At 44.5% G+C, this 20,301-nt stretch overlaps 1 protein-coding gene across 3 annotated transcripts in view; it reads left to right on the forward strand.

Moving 5' to 3' along the window:
* Positions 1 to 20,301, forward strand: part of LOC140475916 (protein phosphatase 1 regulatory subunit 36) — a 63,544-nt gene that overhangs the window by 22,876 nt on the left and 20,367 nt on the right. For 2 of the 3 annotated variants that reach the window (XM_072567844.1, XM_072567842.1), the window contains 3 exons: positions 8,747 to 8,886; positions 15,785 to 15,854; positions 17,463 to 17,561. In XM_072567844.1, coding sequence (XP_072423945.1) covers positions 8,747 to 8,886; positions 15,785 to 15,854; positions 17,463 to 17,561 — 309 coding nt within the window. The remainder of the gene's footprint in view (positions 1 to 8,746; positions 8,887 to 15,784; positions 15,855 to 17,462; positions 17,562 to 20,301) is intronic. The other variant, XM_072567843.1, reaches the window with a different exon arrangement.

Here is a 20,301-nt window from a genome sequence, read left to right on the forward strand (position 1 = left end):
TCTTGGAGTTCAGGTGCGCGTTCTCTGAAAGTGGAGTCACAAGTAGACAGGGCAGTGAGGAAGGTTTTTGGCACACTGGCCTTCATCAGTCAGCACAAAGATGGGAAGTTATGTTGCAGTTATACAGGATGTTGGTGAGGCCACATGTGGAGCATTGTGTTCAGTTTTGGTCACCTTGCTATAGGAAAAATGTTATTAAACTGGAAAGAGTGCAGAAGAAATTTACAAGGATGTTATCAGGTCTCAATGGTCTGAGTTATAAGGGAGAGCTTGGACAAGCTAGGGTTTTGTCTTGAAAGCATAGGAGACTGAGGGGGACCTTATAGAGGTATATAAGATCATGAGAGGCATGGATAGGGTGAATGTACTAAGTCTGTTTCCCAGGGTTGGGGAACCGAGGACTAGAGGCCATCAATTTAAGGTTAGAGGGGAAAGAACAAAAGGGAACCTGAGGGGCAACTGTTTTTACACAGAGAGTGGTACGCATATGGAATAAGCTGCCAGTGGAAGTGGTTGAGATGGGTACATTAACAACATTTAAAAGGCATTTGGACAAATACATAGATAGGGAAGGTTTAGAAGGATATGGGCCAAGTGCAGAGAAATGGGGTTAACATGGATGGACATTTTGGTTGGTATTTGCCAGTTTGGCCAAAAGGCCTGTCTCCGTGCTGGAGGTCACAATGACTCTAAGACTCTAATATAGCTGATAAAAGGTATATTTTCAATATTAGGGCCAAAGATGAAAAAGAGTTCTATGATTAATAGGTGATGTCATTAATACCACTCACAGAGCATGTGAATCTAAAAGATGACCTCCTTAAAATCAGGATTTTATGAAGGATAAGGGATCATTAGCATATCTACTAAGAGAGGAGAAATTTACTCTCAGGAGAATGGTCAATGTGTGCTGAAGCGCTGAGCTTGTAAATCAGCAATTTGTGCATATTCATGGCAATGTACACCAGACTTTTCCATATAGATACAGATTTCAGGCTAAAGGAATATAATAATCACAGGTGAATGACAGGAACCAGGACCTGATCTAAGGTTTCCCAGAACGCTGAGGGAAGTAAGGGAGGAAATTGCGAGACCCCTTGCAGAAATATTTGCATCATCCAAAACTACAAGTGACTGGAAGATGGCTAATGTTGTATCTTTGTTTAAGAATGGTTGTAAGGAGAAACCAGGGAACTATAAATCTGTGAGCCTGACATCACTAAGTTGTTGGAGGTGATTCTGAAAGATAGGATTTACATGCATTTGGAGAGGCAAGGACTGATTAGCAATAATCAGCATGAATTTGTGTGAAGGAAATCGTGTCTCACAAACTTGATTCAGTTTTTCGAGGAAGTTACCAGAAAGGTTGACGAAGGCAGAGCAGTAGACATTGTTTTCTTGGACTTTAGTAAAGTGTTTGATAAGGTTCTGCATGGTAGATTGATTAGTAAAGTTAGGTCACATGAGATTCATGGTGAGCTTGCCAATTGGATACATAATTGGCTTAACAGCAGGAGACGGAGAGTAATAGTGGAGGGTTACTTTTCGGACTGGGGTGGGGGGAGGGGTCTGTGACCTGCAGTGTTCCCCAAGGATCAGAGCTGGGTCCTCTTTTCTTGGTTACTTACATAAATTATTCAGATTAGAACATAGGCATGGTTAGTAAGTTTGCTAACAACACCAAAATTGGTGGCATCGTAAACAGTGAAGAAGGTTTTCTAAGATTACAAAGGGATCTTGATCAAATTGGTCAATAGGCTGAGAAATGGCAGATGGAGTTCAACCTGGATAAATGCGAGGAATTGCATTTTGGTACAACAAACAAGGTTCGGACTTATACAATTAATGGTAGCACCTTAGATAGTGTTGTAAACAGAGGGGCCTAAGGGTCGGGTACATAATTCTTTGAAATATGTATCACATATAGACAGTTTGGTTAAAAAGGCGTTTGGCACACTTGCCTTCATTGCTCAGTTATATTAAGTATAGGAGTTGGGGCGTCATGTTGAGGTTGTACAGGACATTGGTGAGGCCTCTTCTGGAATATTGTGTCCAGTTCTGGATATGGGAGGTTTGAGTTGTAAAGGAAGGCTGGATAGGCTGGGACTTTTTGCACTGGAGCGTAGGAAGGTGAGAAGTTATAGAACATAGAACATAGAAGAATACAGCGCAGTACAGGCCTTTTGGCCCTCGATGTTGCGCCGATCCAAGCCCACCTAACCTACACTAGCCCACTATCCTCCATATGCCTATCCAATGCCCGCTTAAATGCCCATAAAGAGGGAGAGTCCACCACTGGTATGTTACCTTACAGAAGTTTATAAAATAATGACGGGTATGGATAAAGTTAGTGGTGGTTGTCTTTTCTAGGATGGTGGATTTCAAGACTAGGAGCGAGGAGAAAGATTTTTTAAAAGACAAGAGAGGCAAATTTTTTACATAGAGTGTGGTCCGTGTGTAGAATGAACGTGCTCAGGAAGTGGTGGATGCAGGTACAATTACAGCCTTTACAAGACATTTTAATAAGTACATGAATAGGAAAGGTTTGGAGGAATATGGGCCAGGAGCAGGCAAGTGGGACTAGCTTAGTTTGGGATTATGTTCAGCATGGACCGAAGGGTCTGTTTCCGTGCTGTATGACTCTATGACATCACGCCAAGAAAGGAAAACATTTCAGCGTGGGGCATTCTTTCTGCAAGAAAATGACTGATGTTACACACAAATCTATGGCTATAAGGAAGCTCAACAAGCAGGTACAGGTGTCCATTGCCGAAGTATCCTTAACCAGCTGAGAGAGATTTGCAATATGTCACTAAACCACTAATCATGGAATAGCATCCTGGAAGCGTGCAACAGTCTGTTTACAGGATTAGGATGTCTTCCAGGAGAGTATCTTCTCCAAGTAGATGAGAGGGTAAGACCAATTCAGCATCTGTTGAGGAAAGTCCTAGCTGTTCTCACGTCCAGTCTGAAAGACAGGATAAAAACGCTGGAAAGGAAGGGAGTAATCATAAAAGTGACATAGATGAGCTGTATGGTAGTAGTGAAACAAGCAGAAACCATACTGAGAGCATGGATTATCCAAAACATCTTAATAAAGCTCTAAAGAATTCTCCCATGCCCACCAGAGAAGGAATTTAGCCACAACTTGCCAGGCAAAAGTCTTTTATCTCCTAGATGCGGAGATGGGGTTACTGGGAAGTGAAGCTGGGTGAAAGTAAGGGTTCTAAACCGACATTCTCAACATCCTTCAGGAGATACCAATGGTCCTCCAGAGGAATCTTAATGTAACCGATATGAGATAGTCAGTAATCATCCTAGAACAGACTTTACTAGGGTTAAGATTATTTTAATGAGCAGACTTTATAATGAATGATCTGATAGTTTAATGACATGAAAATGCAATGGAAAAAGCTGTTGCTGACCACGATCACATGATCGCTCAACAGGGCTCACAAATGAACCTGAAACAGAATCAGAAAATATTACAAATAAGGATGCCCAAAGTCAAGCGCATAGCTATGTGCTGACGCCAAAATGTCCTTCCCTTGGTCTCAAAAGGTGATTGCCATACCAGCAATGAGGCAACTGACAGATGTACAGTTGGGCAATTTCATCAACTTATTGAGCAGAGGAGGACACGGGGAAAATGTATAAACTCCACACAGATAGTCACCTGAGGCTGGAACTGATCCTGGGTCCCAGGCTGCAATGCTAACCACTGAGCCACCCCCAATCAATTGGAAAAGCTGAGACGGTGTAAATCACCAGAGGAATCATAAAGAAATTGAGTGAATCCAACAGACTTATACAGGGTAATCATCAAGTGGAGAAACATCCCAACGGCAGGTGTGGAAAGTAGCACAGTACAAAGGCTAACATCACACTGTGTCCAAAAGTACTCATCCAACACTGAACAAGATATGGAAACTGGAGTCAATCGTAGGCCTGAATGAAAATCAAGGTGAAGCAGCCAAAAGTTAAATTTTGTTTTGACAAGATCATTGCCAGAATTGAGCATTGGAGAGCCATTCTCAACAAGTGGTAAGTTGGGACCTGTATCAACTTGATTGTATACACGAGTGATGGATGACTAAATATACTGTCACAACCACAGTATACACATCTTTATTAATTACAAACCACAATAATTGTGTGCAATTCTGGTCTCCTTCCTATCGGAAAGATGTTGTGAAACTTGAAAGGGTACAGAAAAGATTTACAAGGATGTTGCCAGGGTTGGAGGATCTAAGCTACAGCGAGCGGTTGAATAGGCTGTTTTCCCTGGAGCGTTGGAGGCTGAGGGGTGACCTTATAGAGGTTTATAAAATCATGAGGGGCATGTTTAGGGTAAATAGACAAAGTCTTTTCCCTGGGGTCAGGGAGTCCAGAACTAGAGGGCATAGGTTTAGGGTGAGAGGGGAAAGATATAAAAGAGACCGAAGGGGCAACTTTTTCACGCAGAGGGTGGTACATGTATGGAATGAGCTGCCAGAGGATGTGGTGGAGGCTGGTACAATTGCAACATTTAAGAGGCATTTGGATGGGTATACGAATAGGAAGGGTTTGGTGGGATATGGGCCGGGTGCTGGCTGGTGGGACTAGATTGGGTTGAGATATCTGGTCGGCATGGACGGGTTGGACTGAAGGGTCTGTTTCCATGCTGTACATCTCTATGACCATATGACCAATAACTGTAATTAATAACATGCCTCAGTTAATACAGACATTGGGAGAAACTATTCCTAAACTATGAGCAGCTGACCAGGAACTGATGAAACCTACTGCCCAGGATTATAATGCTAATTGGTGGAGTTCACTGGTAATCAAAGCTCATTATTCCATGGTCCATATCAAAAGTGTAAATGTATTATTTAATCATCAAGAATGGTCAAATTTATTTGTCTTTGTTGCTGTTATCCTGATCAGAAGAATCTTTCACCAGATTTCTCCAATAAACTCAAAAATAATAAAAAGAGTTTAAAGAATAAGTTTTTTTTTAATTCGCCTTGGGATGTGGACATTGCTGGCTGGTCCAGCATTTATTATACGTCCCTAGTTGCCCTCGTGAAGGTGGGGGTGAGCTGCCTTCTTGAACCAGTGCAGTCCATATACAACAAGTATACCCACAATGCCCTTAGGGAGGGAATTCCAGGATTCTGACCCAGTGACAGTGAACGAACGGTGATATATTTCCAAGTCAGGATGGTGAGTGGCTCTGAGGGGAACTAGCAGCTGACAGTGTTCCCATGTATCTGCTGCCCTTGTCCTTCTAAATGGAAGTGGTTGTGGGTTTGGAAGGTGCTGTCTAAGGATCTTTGGTGAATTTCTGCAGTGCATCTTGTAGATGGTACACACTGCTGTTACTCAGCATCAGTGGTAGAGGGAGTAAATGTTTGTGGATGTGATGCCAATCAAGCGGCTGCTTTGTCCTGAATGGTGTCAAGCTTCTTGAGTATTGTTCGACCTGCACCAATCCGGGCAAGTGGGGAGGATTCCATCACACTCCTGACTTGTACCTTGTAGATGGTGGACAGGCTTTGGGGAGTCAGGAGATCAGCTACTTGCCGCAGTATTCCTAGCCTCTGACCCGCTTTCATAGCCATTGTGTTTATTTGGCTCAACCAGTTGACTTTGTGGTTGATGGCATTTCCCAGGATGTTGACATTGGACATCTAGTGATAGTAACCATTGAATGTCAAGGGGTAGTGGTTAGATTATCTCTTATTGGAAATGGTCATTGCCTGACATTTCTGTGGCATGAATGTTTTGTGCCACTTGTCAGCCCAAGCCTGGATATTGTCCAAACCGTTTTGTATTTAAACATAGACTGCTTCAGTATGTGAGGAGTCATGAATTGATGTTGAGTACTGTGTAATAGTCGGTGAACATGACTCCAACAGCAGGGGTTTTACCCCCAATATCCATTGATTCCAGTTTTGCTAGGGCTCCTTGATGTCACAATTAGTTGAATGTGGCCTTGATGTCAAGGGCTATCACTCTCCCCTCCCCTCTGGAATTCCGCTCTTTTGTCCATGTTTGAGCCAAGGCTGTAATGAGGTCAGGAGCTGAGTGACCCTGGTGGAACCCAAACTGGGCGTCACTGAGCAGGTTATTGCTGAGCAGGTGCTGCTGGATAGCACTGTCAGTGACCCCTTCCATCACTTTACTGATGATCGAGAGTAGACTGATGGGGCAGTAATTGGCTGGGTTCGATTTGTCCAGGACAGAACATACCGCGACAATTTTCCATATTGTCGGGTAGATGCCAGTGTTGTAACTGTACTGGAAGAGCTTGGCTAGGAGAGTGGCAAGTTCTGGAGCACACGTTTCCAGTACTATTGCCAGAATGTTGTCAGGGCCTGTTATCTTTGCATTATCCAGTGACTCTAACCGTTTCTTGATATTATGTGGAGTGAATCAAATTGGCTGGAAACTAGTAGATGCTGGGGAACCACTGGAGGAGGCTGAGATGGATCATCCACTCAGTACTTCTGACTGAAAATTGTTGTGAATGCATCAGCCTTATCATTGGGGCACTGATGTGCTGGACTGTTCCTTCATTGAGGTTGGGCATATTTGTGGAGCCTTTTCCTCCAATGAGTTGTTTCATCATCCACCACCATTCATGACTGGATGTGGAAGGAATGTAGAGCTTAGATCTGACCTGTTGGTTGTGGAAACACTTAGCTCTGTCTATTACTTGCTGCTTCTGCTTATGATGTTTGACATGAAAGTAGTCCTGTTTGATAGATTCCCCAATTTGGTATAGATTTGGTACACCTGGTGCTGCTCCTGGCATGCCCGACTGCACTCTCCTCTGAACCAGGGTTGATCCTTGGCTTGATGGTAATGGTTGAGTGGGGGATATGCCAGGCCATGAGGTTACAGATTGTGCTGGAGTACAATTCTGTTGCTGATAATGGCCCATAGTGCCTCAAGGATGTCCAGTCATGAGTAGCTAGGTCTGTTTGAAGTCTGTCCCATTTAGCACAGTGATAGTGCCACACAACACGATGGAGGGTATTCTCAGTGTGAAGGTGGGACTTTGTCTCCACAAGAACTGCGCGGTGGTCACTCTTACCGATACTGTCGTGGACAGAATCAGCTGGCAGATTGGTAAGGATGAGATCAAGTATGTTTTTCCCTCTTGTTGGTTCCCTCACCACCTGCCACAGACCCAGTCTAGCAGCTATGTCTTTTAGGACCCAATCAGCTCGATCAGTAGTGCTGCTATCGAGGCACTCTTGGTGATGGACATTGAAATTCTCCATCCAGAGTACATTTGTGCCATTGTCAAACTCAATGTGTGGCATGGTGACTCAGTGGTTAGCACTGCTGCCTCACAGCGCCAGGGACCTGGGTTCAATTCCTGCCTCAGGCAACTGTGTAGAGTTTGCATATTCTCCCCGTGACTGCGTGGGTTTCCTCCGGGTGCTCCGGTTTCCTCCCACAGTCCAAAAAAAAAATGTGCAGGTTAGGTGAATTGGCCATGCTAAATTGCCCGTAGTGTTAGGTGAAGTGGTAAATGTAGGGGAATGGGTCTGGGTGGGTTGCTCTTCGGAGGGTCAGTGTGGACTTATTGGGCCGAATAGCCTGTTTCCACACTGTAAGCAATCAAAAAAAAATGGAGGAGCACCAATTTCATCAGCCAAAGGAGGACAGTACGTGGTAATCAGCAGGAGGTTTCCTTGCCCGTGTTTAGCCTGAAGCCACGAGGTTTTATGGGGTCCAAAGTCAATGTGACTCCCAGGGCAATGCTTTCCTAACTATATCCCACTGTGCCATCATCTCTACTCAGTCTGTCCTGGCCTTTAAAGGATTCCCACATGTTGATGTCGATTTAACCACAAACAGCTGCCCCAATCTGTATTCCCCAGTTCCCCCCCTAATATTGTAGTATTTAGCCTCCCCTCAGTTTAATAGTTTCACCCGAGGATACTCTTGCCCTTATCCATAAGTAACTTAAAACTTACAGAATTATGGTCACTGTTCCTAAAATGCTCCCCCACTGAAATTTCAATTTACCCAGCCCTGCGCATTCCCCAACAACAAGTCTACTTTGGCCCTATTCCCTCGTTGGATGATTCCCATATTGTTTCAAGAAACCCTCCTGGACATAGCTAACAAATTCACCCAACACTTTGGGAGTCTCAATTCATAATATCACAACTGAAGCTAAACTATTGTCTTGAGACCTCAAAACACTCCCACCTTTTAGCTTTGTTCTGTTTCATTTAACATGTAGTTTCATACAGGAAGGTGAAAGATGGATGAGGAATGTTTGAGGACTCTGGGACTATATTCAGTGGAGTTTAGAAGAATGAGGGGGAATCTGATTGATACTTACAGAATACTGAATGGCTTGAACAGAGTGGTCATTGGGAAGATGTTTCTATTGGTAGGAGAGACTAGGACCCAAGGGCACAGCCTTAGAGTAAAGAGAAAACCTTTCAGAACGGAGAGAAGGAGAAACTTCTTCAGCCAGAGAGTGGGGAATCTATAAAATTCACTGCCACAGAGGGCTGTGGAGGACAGGTCATTGAGTATATTTAAAACAGAAATAGATAACTTCTTGACTGCCAAGAGGAGCAAAGGTTATGGGGAGAAAGTGGGAAAATGGAGTTGAAAAACCTATCAGCCATGACAGAGCAGACTCGATGGGTTGAATGGCCTAATTTCTGCTCCTGTGTCTTATGGCCTTATGTCTTATAAATAATAACAATATTTTGTTTTTTGAAACCAGATCAAAGGTTGTCATTACCAGGCATAGTATTGCTCTGCTGAAGAAAGCATTAAGTGCTGGGAAAATTCAAGGAACCGCAATTGAACTCCCGAAAACAGAAACTCGACAAAGTCCAAATGTTACCCTCGAGGATGTTAAAAGTGAGCATGTGACTTGCAATACTATGCTTTTTCTGTTTCCTTGTCTTAATCACTGCCTCCATTTGTTTTTCAAAAATACTAACCCCAACTGTGTCTGATGTACAACCTATTTCAGCCCCTTCCTGCACAGTGACTCACACTGACTGCAGACTCCTCCGAATCTATCCACTATCAGGCACAAGGCAGGAGTAGAATGGAATACTTTTTATGAGTTTGATTTATTGTTGTCACATGTACTGAGATACAGTGAGAAGTGTGGTTTTGCGTGCTATACAAGCAAATTGTACCATACAAAGTGTATCAGGGTAGCAGAACAGACTGCAGAATACAGTGTTACAGCTGCAGAAAAGGTGCAGAGAGCGAGAGAGACCAACATTTGAGAGGTCCATTCAGAAATCTGAAAGCAGCAGAGACGAAGCTGTTCTTGAATCGATTTGTACTTGTACTCAAACTTTTATATCTTCTGCCTGACGGAAGAGGATTGAAGAGAGCATAACCGGGGTGGGAGGGGTCTTTGATGATGTTGGTTGCTTTTTCAAGGTAGTGGGAAGTATAGACAGAGTGAATGGATGGAACGTTGACTTGTGCAATGGACTTGGCTGTGTTCACAATTCTTTGTAATTTCTTGCAGTGTTGGGAAAAGCGGTGGGTTGGATGAGTGCAGCTCCAACAGCATTCAAGAAGCTCGACACTAACCGGGAAGGGCTTTTGCCCGAAATGTCGATTTCGCTGCTCGTTGGATGCTGCCTGAACTGCTGTGCTCTTCCAGCACCACTAATCCAGTATTTGCTTTCCAGCATCTGCAGTCATTGTTTTTACCCTACCGGGCTAGAGCAGCCTACCACATCCACAAACACCTGCACCACCAGCAATGTGTACAAAATGCACTATAGACATTCCCGAAAGAACCTCAGGCAGCACCTTCCAAACCCACGACCACTTCCATCTAGGAGGACAAGGGCAGCAGATACATGGGATCACCAGCCCCTGCAAGTTCCCCTCCGAGCCACTCACCATCCTGACATGAAAATATATCGCCGTTCCTTCACTGTCACAGGTCAAAATCCTGGAATTCCCTCCCTAAGGGCATTGTGAGTCAACCCACAGCATATGGACTGCAGCGGTTCAAGAAGGCAGCTCACCCCCACCTTCTCAAGGGGCAACTAGGGATGGATGATAAATGCTGGCCCAGCCAGCAATGTCCACATCCCACAAATGAATATTAAAATACACAGGATCACAGTTTCAGGATGAGGAGAAATTTCTTCACTCAGAAGGTGTGAAAAATCTTTGGAGATCTTTAGCCTGGAGTTATAGAGCGCTCATTGGTTCAGTTGGGGGAGCTGGGGTTGGGGGGGGGGGGGGGGGGGGGGTGCATCCTCTCAGCTAGATGGTCTGGATTCAAGACCCACCCCAGGTCACCAAGGAAGGTGTGTTCAGAACGTGCTCAAATGGGTTGAAAATCAATTTGTACATCCTTCAAATCCACTTCCTGCCAATGGTTAGGTGGCGAGAGCAGGAGAGGGCTTTGTCAGTCATGTGATGGAGCCTCTCACATCATTCCTAACTACAACAGGTATGTCAGCGTGGATGTATCAGAGCAGGTTACATTTTTGGTGATCTGTAATTACACCACCACAACCATCCTGGGGTTATGTTGCATAAAGTCAGCAGCTGAAGGACAGAACTTGTGCCAAACTTAGCATACTTTCATAATAATTATTTACAGAATTACCCATTAGAACATCTCACTGTCACCCATTCCCAACCTCAGTAAAAACAATGACTGCAGATGCTGGAAACCAGATTCTGCATTAGTGGTGCTGGAAGAGCACAGCAGTTCAGGCAGCATCCGAGAATCAGTAAAATCGACGTTTCGGCAAAAACCCTTCATCAGGAATACAGGCAGAGAGCCTGAAGCATGGAGAGATAAGTGAGAGGAGGGTGGGGGTGGGGAGAAAGTAGCATAGAGTACAATAGGTGAGTGGGGGAGGGGATGAAGGTGATAAGTCGAGGGGGGAGGGGGTGGAGTGAATAGGTGGAAAAGAAGATAGGCAGGTCTAGTTTGTTTCAGGACATGTTTGAAGAGCTTCAGGGCAGAGGAAATGACCTGGGAGTTGCAGTGGGAGAGGGACTCCCTGAGATTCTTGTAGAGAGAGGAGGAAAACTTCTTTAAGGCAGGCACCCCCACCCCCACCCCCACCCTCTTCTCACTTATCTCTCCACCCTTCAGGCTCTCTGCCTGTATTCCTGATGAAGGGCTTTTGCCCAAAACGTCGATTTTCCTGCTCCTCAGATGCTGCCTGAATTGCTGTGCTCTTCCAGCGCCACTAATCCAGAACCCATTTCCAACCTCCCCTACAATATGGCCTCTGTGCTGCCTGTTAATTCACTTCCCCCACCTGCACCAGCTCAAACAGCTTTGTCACCTAGTTTCATCTCACGCAATCACATCCTTTCCCCATGCCCAGAACAGTAGGGCAGAAAGAACAAAGATGCTTGGTGTTCTGCCTGACACTCATCTCCTCACCCCTCACAGGGAGAGGACCCTGACTGTCCACCCTGAGCATCTGCTTGACTCTACCCAAACCTCTGGACTCCTGTTAGAGGCTGCCCTTGACTTACTCTATCGGGTTCCCTGAACTGAAGGCTATCCCCCTTGACCTTATTGAGTTAGACCATAGGAAATAGGAATAGGAGGGGACCTTTCAGCCCATCGAGCCTGCTCCACTGTTTAACAGGATCAGGGCTTAACAGACACTCCTCATGTCCATATTCCTGCCTTTTCCCCAAAACCTCTTCATTCCGTGACTGATCAAGGATTGATGTATTTGCACAAAAACGACTCTCTGCCCCACCCCTCCCCCCTCCCCCATCCCCAAGCTCTCTGTAGTATGGAGTTCCAAAGATTCACAATCCTCTGAGAGAAGAAATTCCTCCTCATCTCCATCTTAAATTGGTGCCTCTTTATTCTGAGACTGTGCCGTCTGGTCCTAGACTCTCCCATGAGGGGGAACATTCTCCCAGTATTTACTCTGACATGCCCCTCAGAAATGCTGTATGTTTCAATGAGATCACCTCTCATTCTTCTGAACTGCAGTGAGTAGAATTTGTCAGATGAAAATCCCTCTCGACCAGGGATCATCTGAATGAACCTTCTCTGAACTGCCTCCAATGAAATAATATCTTGGGTGGTGGTTGATGCGTAATATTCATCCTGTGGTTCAGTCACTAGTGGTGTATCGCAAGGATCTGTTTTGGGGACACTGCTGTTTGTCATTTTTATAAATGACCTGGATGAGGGCATAGAAGGGTGGGTTAGGAAATTTGCTGATGACACTAAGGTTGGTAAAGTTGTGGATACTGCAGAAGGATGTTGTAGATTACAGAGGGACATAGATAAGCTGCAGAGTTGCGCTGAGAGGTTGCAATTGGAGTTTAATGTGGAAAAGTGTGAGCTGATTCACATTGGAAGGAGTAACAGGAACAAAGAGTACTGGGCTAATGGTAAGATTCTTGGTAGTGCAGATGAGCAGAGGGATCTTGGTGTCCATGTACATGGATCCTTGCAAGTTGCCACCCAGATTGATAGGTCTGTTAGGAAGGCATACGGTGTGTTAGTTTTTATTGGTAGAGAGATTGAGTTTTGGAGCCACGGGGTCATGCTGCAGCTGTACAAACCCTGGTGCGGTCGCACTTCGAGTATTGTGTACTGTTCTGGTCACAGCATTATAGGAAGGAAGTGGAAGTTTTGGATAGGGTTCAGGAGAGATTTACTGGGATGTTGCCTGGTATGGAGAGAAGGTCTTACAAGGAAAGGCTGAGGGACTTGAGGGACTTAACTGTTTTTGTTAAAGAGAAGAAGGTTGAGAGGTGACCTAATTGAGACATATAAGGTAATCAGAGGGTTAGATAGGGTGGACAGGGAGAGCCTTTTTCCTCGGATGGTGATGGCTAGCACAAGGGGACATAGCTTTAAATTGAGGGGTGATAGATATAGGATAGATGTCAGAGGTAGTTTCTTTACTCAGAGAGTAGTGGGGCATGGAACACACTGCCTGCAACAGTAGTAGACTCACCGATTTTAAGGGCATTTAAATGGTCATTGGATATACTTATGGACAAGAATGGAATAGTGTCGGTTAGATGGGCTTCAGATTGGTTTCACAGGTCGGTGCAACATCAAGGGCCGATGTGCTGTAGTGTTCTATGTTCTAGGTTCTATCTTTGCTAAAATAAGGGGAAAAAACTGCTCACAGTGCTCCAGATGTGGTCTCCCCAGCCCCTTGTACAGTTGCAGTAAGACTTCCCTACTGTTATACTCCAATCCCCATGGAATATGGACCAACATTCCATTAGCCTTCCTGATTACCTGCTGCACCTCTGTGCTAGCTTTCTGTGCTTCGTGTACAATTCTCCCAAGTCCTGCTGTTTTGCAGATTTCTGCAGTTTTTCTCCATTTAAATAATACAGTTTTTTTTCTCCCTTCCAGAATGAACAACTTTACATTTTTCCAAGTGATACTCCATTTACCAACTCCCGCACCCACTTGCTTAACCTATCAATACCCCTTTCTAAGCTGTTTGTATCTTTCTCATAACTTATCTTTCCACCTGTTTTTGTGTTGTCTGCAAATTTGACTACAGTACATTCACTCCCTTCCTCTGAGTTATTAATGTAGATTGTGAACAGTTGTCGCCCAATCACTGATCACAGGTCACCAGTGTGGAAAAAGAACCCCTTACCCCCCTCATTGTTTTTATAGCAGTAATCCTCATCACTGAGCTGCTAACTTGTGAGAATCTTGTCTTGAAAACTATTGGAAAATTCTCTTGGTGTCAAGAAAGGCCTCACCCAGCTTTTCACATGAATTTTCAGCATCGCACACATTGTTCAGGGCCAGATAAGGTTCTGCCCAAGGACTATTAAGGGATGGGGGGAGAGTGGGCTTGATATAGATCAGCAGCAATCATATTGAACAGTTGAGCGGACTCAATGGACCAAATGATCTACCGTGGCTCCTGTTTCTTGTACAGTTAGAGTGATAAGACAGTAAGTGAGCAGCACGGACTTGTAGCTTGGTCCAGTCTGGCTGCCAATCCCTGGAGAGAATTAACATTGAGCTGATTCTAAACAAGGAATTGTAAATAGTGGAGGGACTGTATTTTTAAAATTAATTCATGGGAGGTGATTTTGTGCCGATCCCTAATTGCTCTTGAGAAGGTGATGGAGCTGCCTTCTTGAACCACAGTCTGTGTACCTTGTTGCACATCTAAATCATTCTTCATGAGGGTTTCTGCCTCAGATTGTAGATTCCCACCACCCTCTGGAGGAAAACGTTTTTCCTCACATCTCCTCTCCACTTCCTGCCGCTTAACTTAAATCTATGTTCCTTGATCACTGACCCCTCCATCAAAGCAAAATGTTCCTTCCTGTCTACCCTGTCTATGCTCCTCATAATTTTATACATCTCAATCATGCCTCCCTCAGTCTCCATTGCTCTAAGGAAAACCACCCCAGTCTGTCCAATCTCTCTTCATAACTGAAACTCTCCAGTGCAGGCAACCTCCTGGTAAATCTCCTCTGCTCCCTCTTCAATGCTGTCATATCCCTCCTATAATGTGGATTCCAGAACTGCACACAATACCCTAGCTAGATTAGATTACAGTGTGGAAACAGGCCCTTCGGCCCAACGTGTCCACACCGACCTGCCGAAGCGCAAACCACCCATACTCCTACACTTACCCTTACCTAACACTATGGACAATTTAGCATGGCCAATTCACCTGGCCTGCGGGAGGAAACCGGAGCACCCGAGGAAACCCACACAGACACTGGGAGAATGTGTAAACTCCACACAGTCGCCTGAGGCAGGAATTGAACCCGGGTCTCTGGCACTGTGAGGCAGCAGGGCTAACCACCGTGCCACCGTGCCTCTGTGGACTAAGTGAAGTTTTACATAGTTCCAGTATCACCCTGTTGTTTAATCTATTCCTCAGCTGATAAAGGCAAATATAATATAATATTTGCCTTTATCAGCTGAGGAATAGATTAAAATATAACATATACCTTCTGAAGCACTTTATTCAGCTGTACTGATACCTGAAGGGAGTGGTGGACGTGCCCACCAAAGTCCCTCTGATCCTCGGTGCATCCCAAGATCCTACAGCTCATCATTCGTTCCCATACTCCATCACCCTCCTGACTGTCCAGAGGCTCTGGGGAGTCAGAAGGATTTCTAGCCCCTGACCTGCTCTTGTAGGCAAAAGTGAGGCCTGCAGATGCTGGAAACCAGAGTTTAGATCATTGTGGTGCTGGAAAAGCACAGCAGGTCAGGCAGCATCCAAGGAGCAGGAAAATCAACGTCTCAGGCAAAAGCCCTTCATCAGAAACTGGGCATATAGCTCCTGTGTTTGTGCGGTGTAGCCCCCAGGATGTTGATAATGGGGCATTCCGTGCTCTCAGTGCTCCAGTAAGGGGAGCAGCCTTTTAGCATTTGACCTGTCGTACCCTCTAAGAATTATACACATTTCAATTTTCATTCACCCAATTCTATTCAATCTCTCTTTATAGGCCAAGCCTCCCACCCCAGGATCAATCCAGTTCCTCTTCTCTGTTCCCTCTCCCATATCCATCCTCGACCCTAAACCATGACAGATATGATATCACTGTTCACTTTCTGCACAAGTTATTCTCTAACACCATCCTGTCATCAGAAATTGACTCACAAGGTGGAGTCAGAGCGAACCAAGTGTAAGAACTTTGTGCTGATGCACGGGAGACGTTTACAACTGGATTGAGGCTAACTGAAGGTGGCCATCATGTTGTAATGAGGGATACTATGGTCATAGTGTATTGGTTACTGCAATGTAACTTGTTGCTGATGTCTTTTTCACAGAGGCGGCTGTCCATTTACTGAAAGGAAATGATTCACTGAGAATTTCGCCATTGTTTCAGCAGATGTTGGGGTAAGAATTGCCGGTCATTCTCTCACCATCACGCAGCAGGGAGATTATAGGGGCAGCACGGTGGCTCTGTGGTTAGCGCTGCTGCCTCACAGCAGCAGGGAACTGGGTTCAATTCCAGCCTCAGGCAGTCTGTGTGGAGTTTGCACATTCTCCCCGTGTCTGTGTGGGTTTCCTCTGGGTGCTCCGGTTTCCAGTTTGGTAGATTGGCCATCCTAAATTACCCATAGTATCCAAGGATGTGCAGGCGAGGTGGATTAAATATGGGAAATGCAAAGTCACAGGGATAGGGTTGGGTCTGGGTGAAATGATCCCTGGAGGGTCAGTGTGGACTTGATGGGCTGTTTGTCCTGCTCCCACCCAATAGAGATTCTATTCTCCAGCTAACTGTCATCCCCAACAAACAACACTTTATCATGTTCATGTCTGTGGGTTTTTTTTTTGTGCACAAATTATGATCACACTTCATAGAAACATAAAAGACAATAACAGGAGTAGGCCATTGGACCCCTTCAGCCAGCTCTGCCATTCAGTATGAACATGGCTGATCATCAAGTCAATCTCCTACTCTCACCTCACCCCCCAATACTCTCTGATCCCTTTCATCACAAGAGCTGTACCTACCTCCTTCTTGAAAACACAGTGTTTTGGCCTCATTGTCTGTGGCAGAGAATCCCACAGGCTCCCAACTCTCTGGGTGAAGACATTTCTCCTCATCTCGGTCCTAAAAGGTTTACCCCTTATCCGTAAACTGTGACCCCCTGGTTCTGAACTCTCCCACCATCGGGAACATTCTTCCTGTGTCTAACCTGCCTGTAAGGTTTCCAGAGATTCACCCACCTTATTCTAAACTCCCAGGGAATACAGTCAGAATAATGGCCCAGTACTCTTCTTGACAGGAGGAAGGATGTAGGTGCAGTGTCATTATCCACAAGACATCCCAAGGCATTTCAGCAGCCAGGGATGTACTTTTACATTGTAATCACTATTGTTGGAAACATAGCAGCCAATTTTCACACCAGCAAACTCCCACAAACAGCAATGTGATAACAATCAGGTAATCATCTTGATGGTTGAATCATGAGTAAATATTGACTGAGACTTGGAACAACTCCCCGGTCTCCATTAAATAGTGCCACGGGACATTTTACATGCTTCTTATAAAGCAGATATGTACATGATTTAGTGTTTCTTTCAAAATAGTGTCTCCAACAGCATAGCAGTCCCTCAGCACTGCACTGGAGTGTTACCCTGGAATGGAGCTTGAACTCATTCCCTCCTGCCTAAGTGGGTGTTGTCCTGTTGGAGAACACAATCCTTCACATAAAACCTGTAACAATGGCCACATCCAGTTTTTCAGTTGGGTGGAAAAGATGACACTGCCACTCGCTGAAGAAGGCAGAGTCAGTAACAATGTTTTCAAAATCAGGGAAAAAGCAGGGATTGTGATGGGGAGGGGAAGAGAGAAACGAATTTTGATTCTTGAAGAAACGGTGACCCATCTTCCTTTCTCAGTTTCTCAGATAGAATGGCTGTGTTTTTTTTCCAGAGTTTTCATTTATAATTTTCCCTGAAGAGATAAAGTGAATTCTCTCTCCTTTGCTGTTCCAGGGCTCATCATTTGAATAAATTCCTCACAATTTTACTCAATTACTTCTCTGCGTTTCTTTCTAAGTATGAGTTGGAGTCCAAGACCAGCAATTTTATGACGTAAGTGTGGGGAGTGTCTCAGTTAGGATGTTGGAAATCATATCCTATTGACAATCTGAAACCAAGGGGAGATTTGATAGCAGCATTACAAACTACAAAGGGGTTTAATTGAGTAAATAAGGAGAAACTGTATCCAGTGGGAGGAAGGTCAGTAACCAGGAGAGACACAGATTCTAGCCAGGAGAAATGAGGAGAAAATCATTTCCACAGTGAATTGCTGTGAGCCAGAATGTGCTGCCTGAAAGGTCAGTGGAAGCAGATTCACCCATTATATCCACGTCCGCCACTTCCTCTGGCAGCTCATTCCATGCACACACTACCCTCTGTGTGAAAATGTGAAACCTTAGGTCCTTTTTAAATTTATCCCCTCTCACCCTAAACCTATGGCCTCTAGTTCTGGGTGTAAGAAGTTAGATTTAGAAGTGCACAGGGAGGCTGGAAGAAGGTACAGAAAATAGACAGAGCAAAGCCAAGGAGTGATTTGAGCATGAGAGTTTTCAACTTATAGAGTCATAAAGTCATACAGCTTCGGTCCAACTAGTCAATGCTGACTATGTTTCCAAACTAAATTAGTCCCACTTACCTGCGCTTGGCCCATATCCCACCAAACTTTTCCTATTCATGTACTTACCTAAATTTTTTAAATGTTGTAACTATACCTGCATCCACTACTTCCTCTGCCAGGTCATTCCACACAAGAACCACTCTCTGTGTAAAATGTTGCCCCTCATGTCCTTTGTAAAATTTTCTTCTCTCACTTTAAAAATATGCCCCCTAGTTTTGAATTCCCCCACCCTATTCACCTTAGGATTTTATAAACCTCTATCCCCTCAGCCTCCTACGCTCCAGTGAGAAAAGTCGCAGCCTATTTTTAGAATTCAAACCCTCCATTCCCGGCAACATGCTGGTAAATCTCTTTTGAACCCCTCCAGCTTAGTGATAGCCTTCCTATAACAGGGCAACCAGAACTGCATACAGTACTCCAGAAGAGGCCACATCAATGTCCTATACAACCTTAACATGATGTTCCAACCCCTATACTCAAAAGTCTGAGCAATGGAGGCCAGCATGCTAAACACGTTCTTAACTGCCCTGCCTACATGTGACACAAGATTTAAAGCATTATGTACCTGAACCCCTAGGTCTCCCTGTTCTACAGCACAGCCCAGGGCCCTGTCATGAATTGTAAAAGTCCTGCTCTTGTTTGTTTTACCAAAATGCAATACCTCGCATTTATCCAAATTCAACTCTATCTGCCATTCCTCAGCTCATTGATCCAATTGAACATGATCCATTTGTAATCCTAGAAAACCTTCTTCACTGTCCACTATCCCACCAATCTTGGTGTTATCTACAAATTTACTAACCATGCCTCCTATATTCTCATCTAAATCATCTATATAAATGACAAATAAAAGTGGACCCAGTACCCATCCCTGTGGAACACCGCTGGGCACAGGCCTCCAGTTGGAGAAACAACCTTCCACCATCATTTTCTGTTTCCTACCATAATGCCAATTTTGTATCCAACTGGCAAGCTCACCCTGAATCCCATGTGACCTAACTTTACTAATTAGTCAACCGTGTGGAACCTTGTCAAGGGCTTTACTAAAGTTCATGTAAACAAAATCTACTGCTCTGCCCTCGTCAACCTTTTTGGTTACTTGCTCAAAAACTCAACCATGTTTATGAGACACAATTTTGTTGACACAAAATCATACTGACTATCCATAATCAGTCCTTGCCTCTCCAAATGCATATAAATCCTATCTTTCAGAATTACCTCCAACAACTTACTCACCAACAATGTCAGACTCACAGGTCTATAGTTCCCAGACTTCCTCTTATAGCCTTTCTTACACACAGGCACAACATTAGCCTCCCTCTAGTCCTCCAGCACCTCACTCCTGGTTATAAATGATACAAATACTTATGCTAGGGGCCCGCAATTTTCTCCCTCTTGTCCCACTATTGCCTGGGATACACTTGATCAAGTCCTGGAGATTTATCCACCTATATATTTTCTAAGACCTCCCAGGACTTCCTCTTCTGTAATGTGAACTGTTTGCAAAACATCAGTATTTATTTCCCCGAATTCTCTAGCCTCCAATTCTTTCTCCACAGTAAAAACTGACAGGAAATATTCACTTAGCATCTTTCCTATCACCTGAAGTTCAACACAAAGATGACCTTGTTGACCTTTAAGGGGCCCTATTCTCTTTCTAGGTGCTCTTTTGCTCTCAGTGTACTTGTAGAATCTCTTCAGATTATCCTTAGCCTTATCTGCCAAAGCTATCTTGTATCACCTTTTGGCCTTGCTGATCACCTTCTTAAGAATGCCCCTACACTCTTTATACTCCTCAAGAGAATGTCGGAGAATGCAGCAGAGTATAAATAGATTGGAGAGTTGGGCAGAGAAGTGGCAGATGGAGTTCAATCCGGGCAAATATGAGGTGATGCTTTTTGGAAGATCCAATTTAAGAGCGAACTATACAGTAAATGGAAAAGCCCTGGGGAAAATTGATGTGCAGAGAGATCTAGGTGTTCGGGTCCATTGTCTCCTGAAGGTGGCAATGCAGAGTGGTCGAGAAGTCATACGGCATGTTTTCCTTCATTGGATGGGGTATTGTGTTCAAGAGCTGGCAGGTCATTTTACAGTTGTACAGGACTTTGCCTTGGCTACATTTGGAATACTATGTACAGTTCTGGTCACCACATTACCAAAAGGAGGTGGATGCTT

Source organism: Chiloscyllium punctatum, chromosome 4 (assembly GCF_047496795.1).
Source record: "Chiloscyllium punctatum isolate Juve2018m chromosome 4, sChiPun1.3, whole genome shotgun sequence".
NCBI classification, from domain to species: Eukaryota; Metazoa; Chordata; class Chondrichthyes; order Orectolobiformes; family Hemiscylliidae; genus Chiloscyllium; species Chiloscyllium punctatum.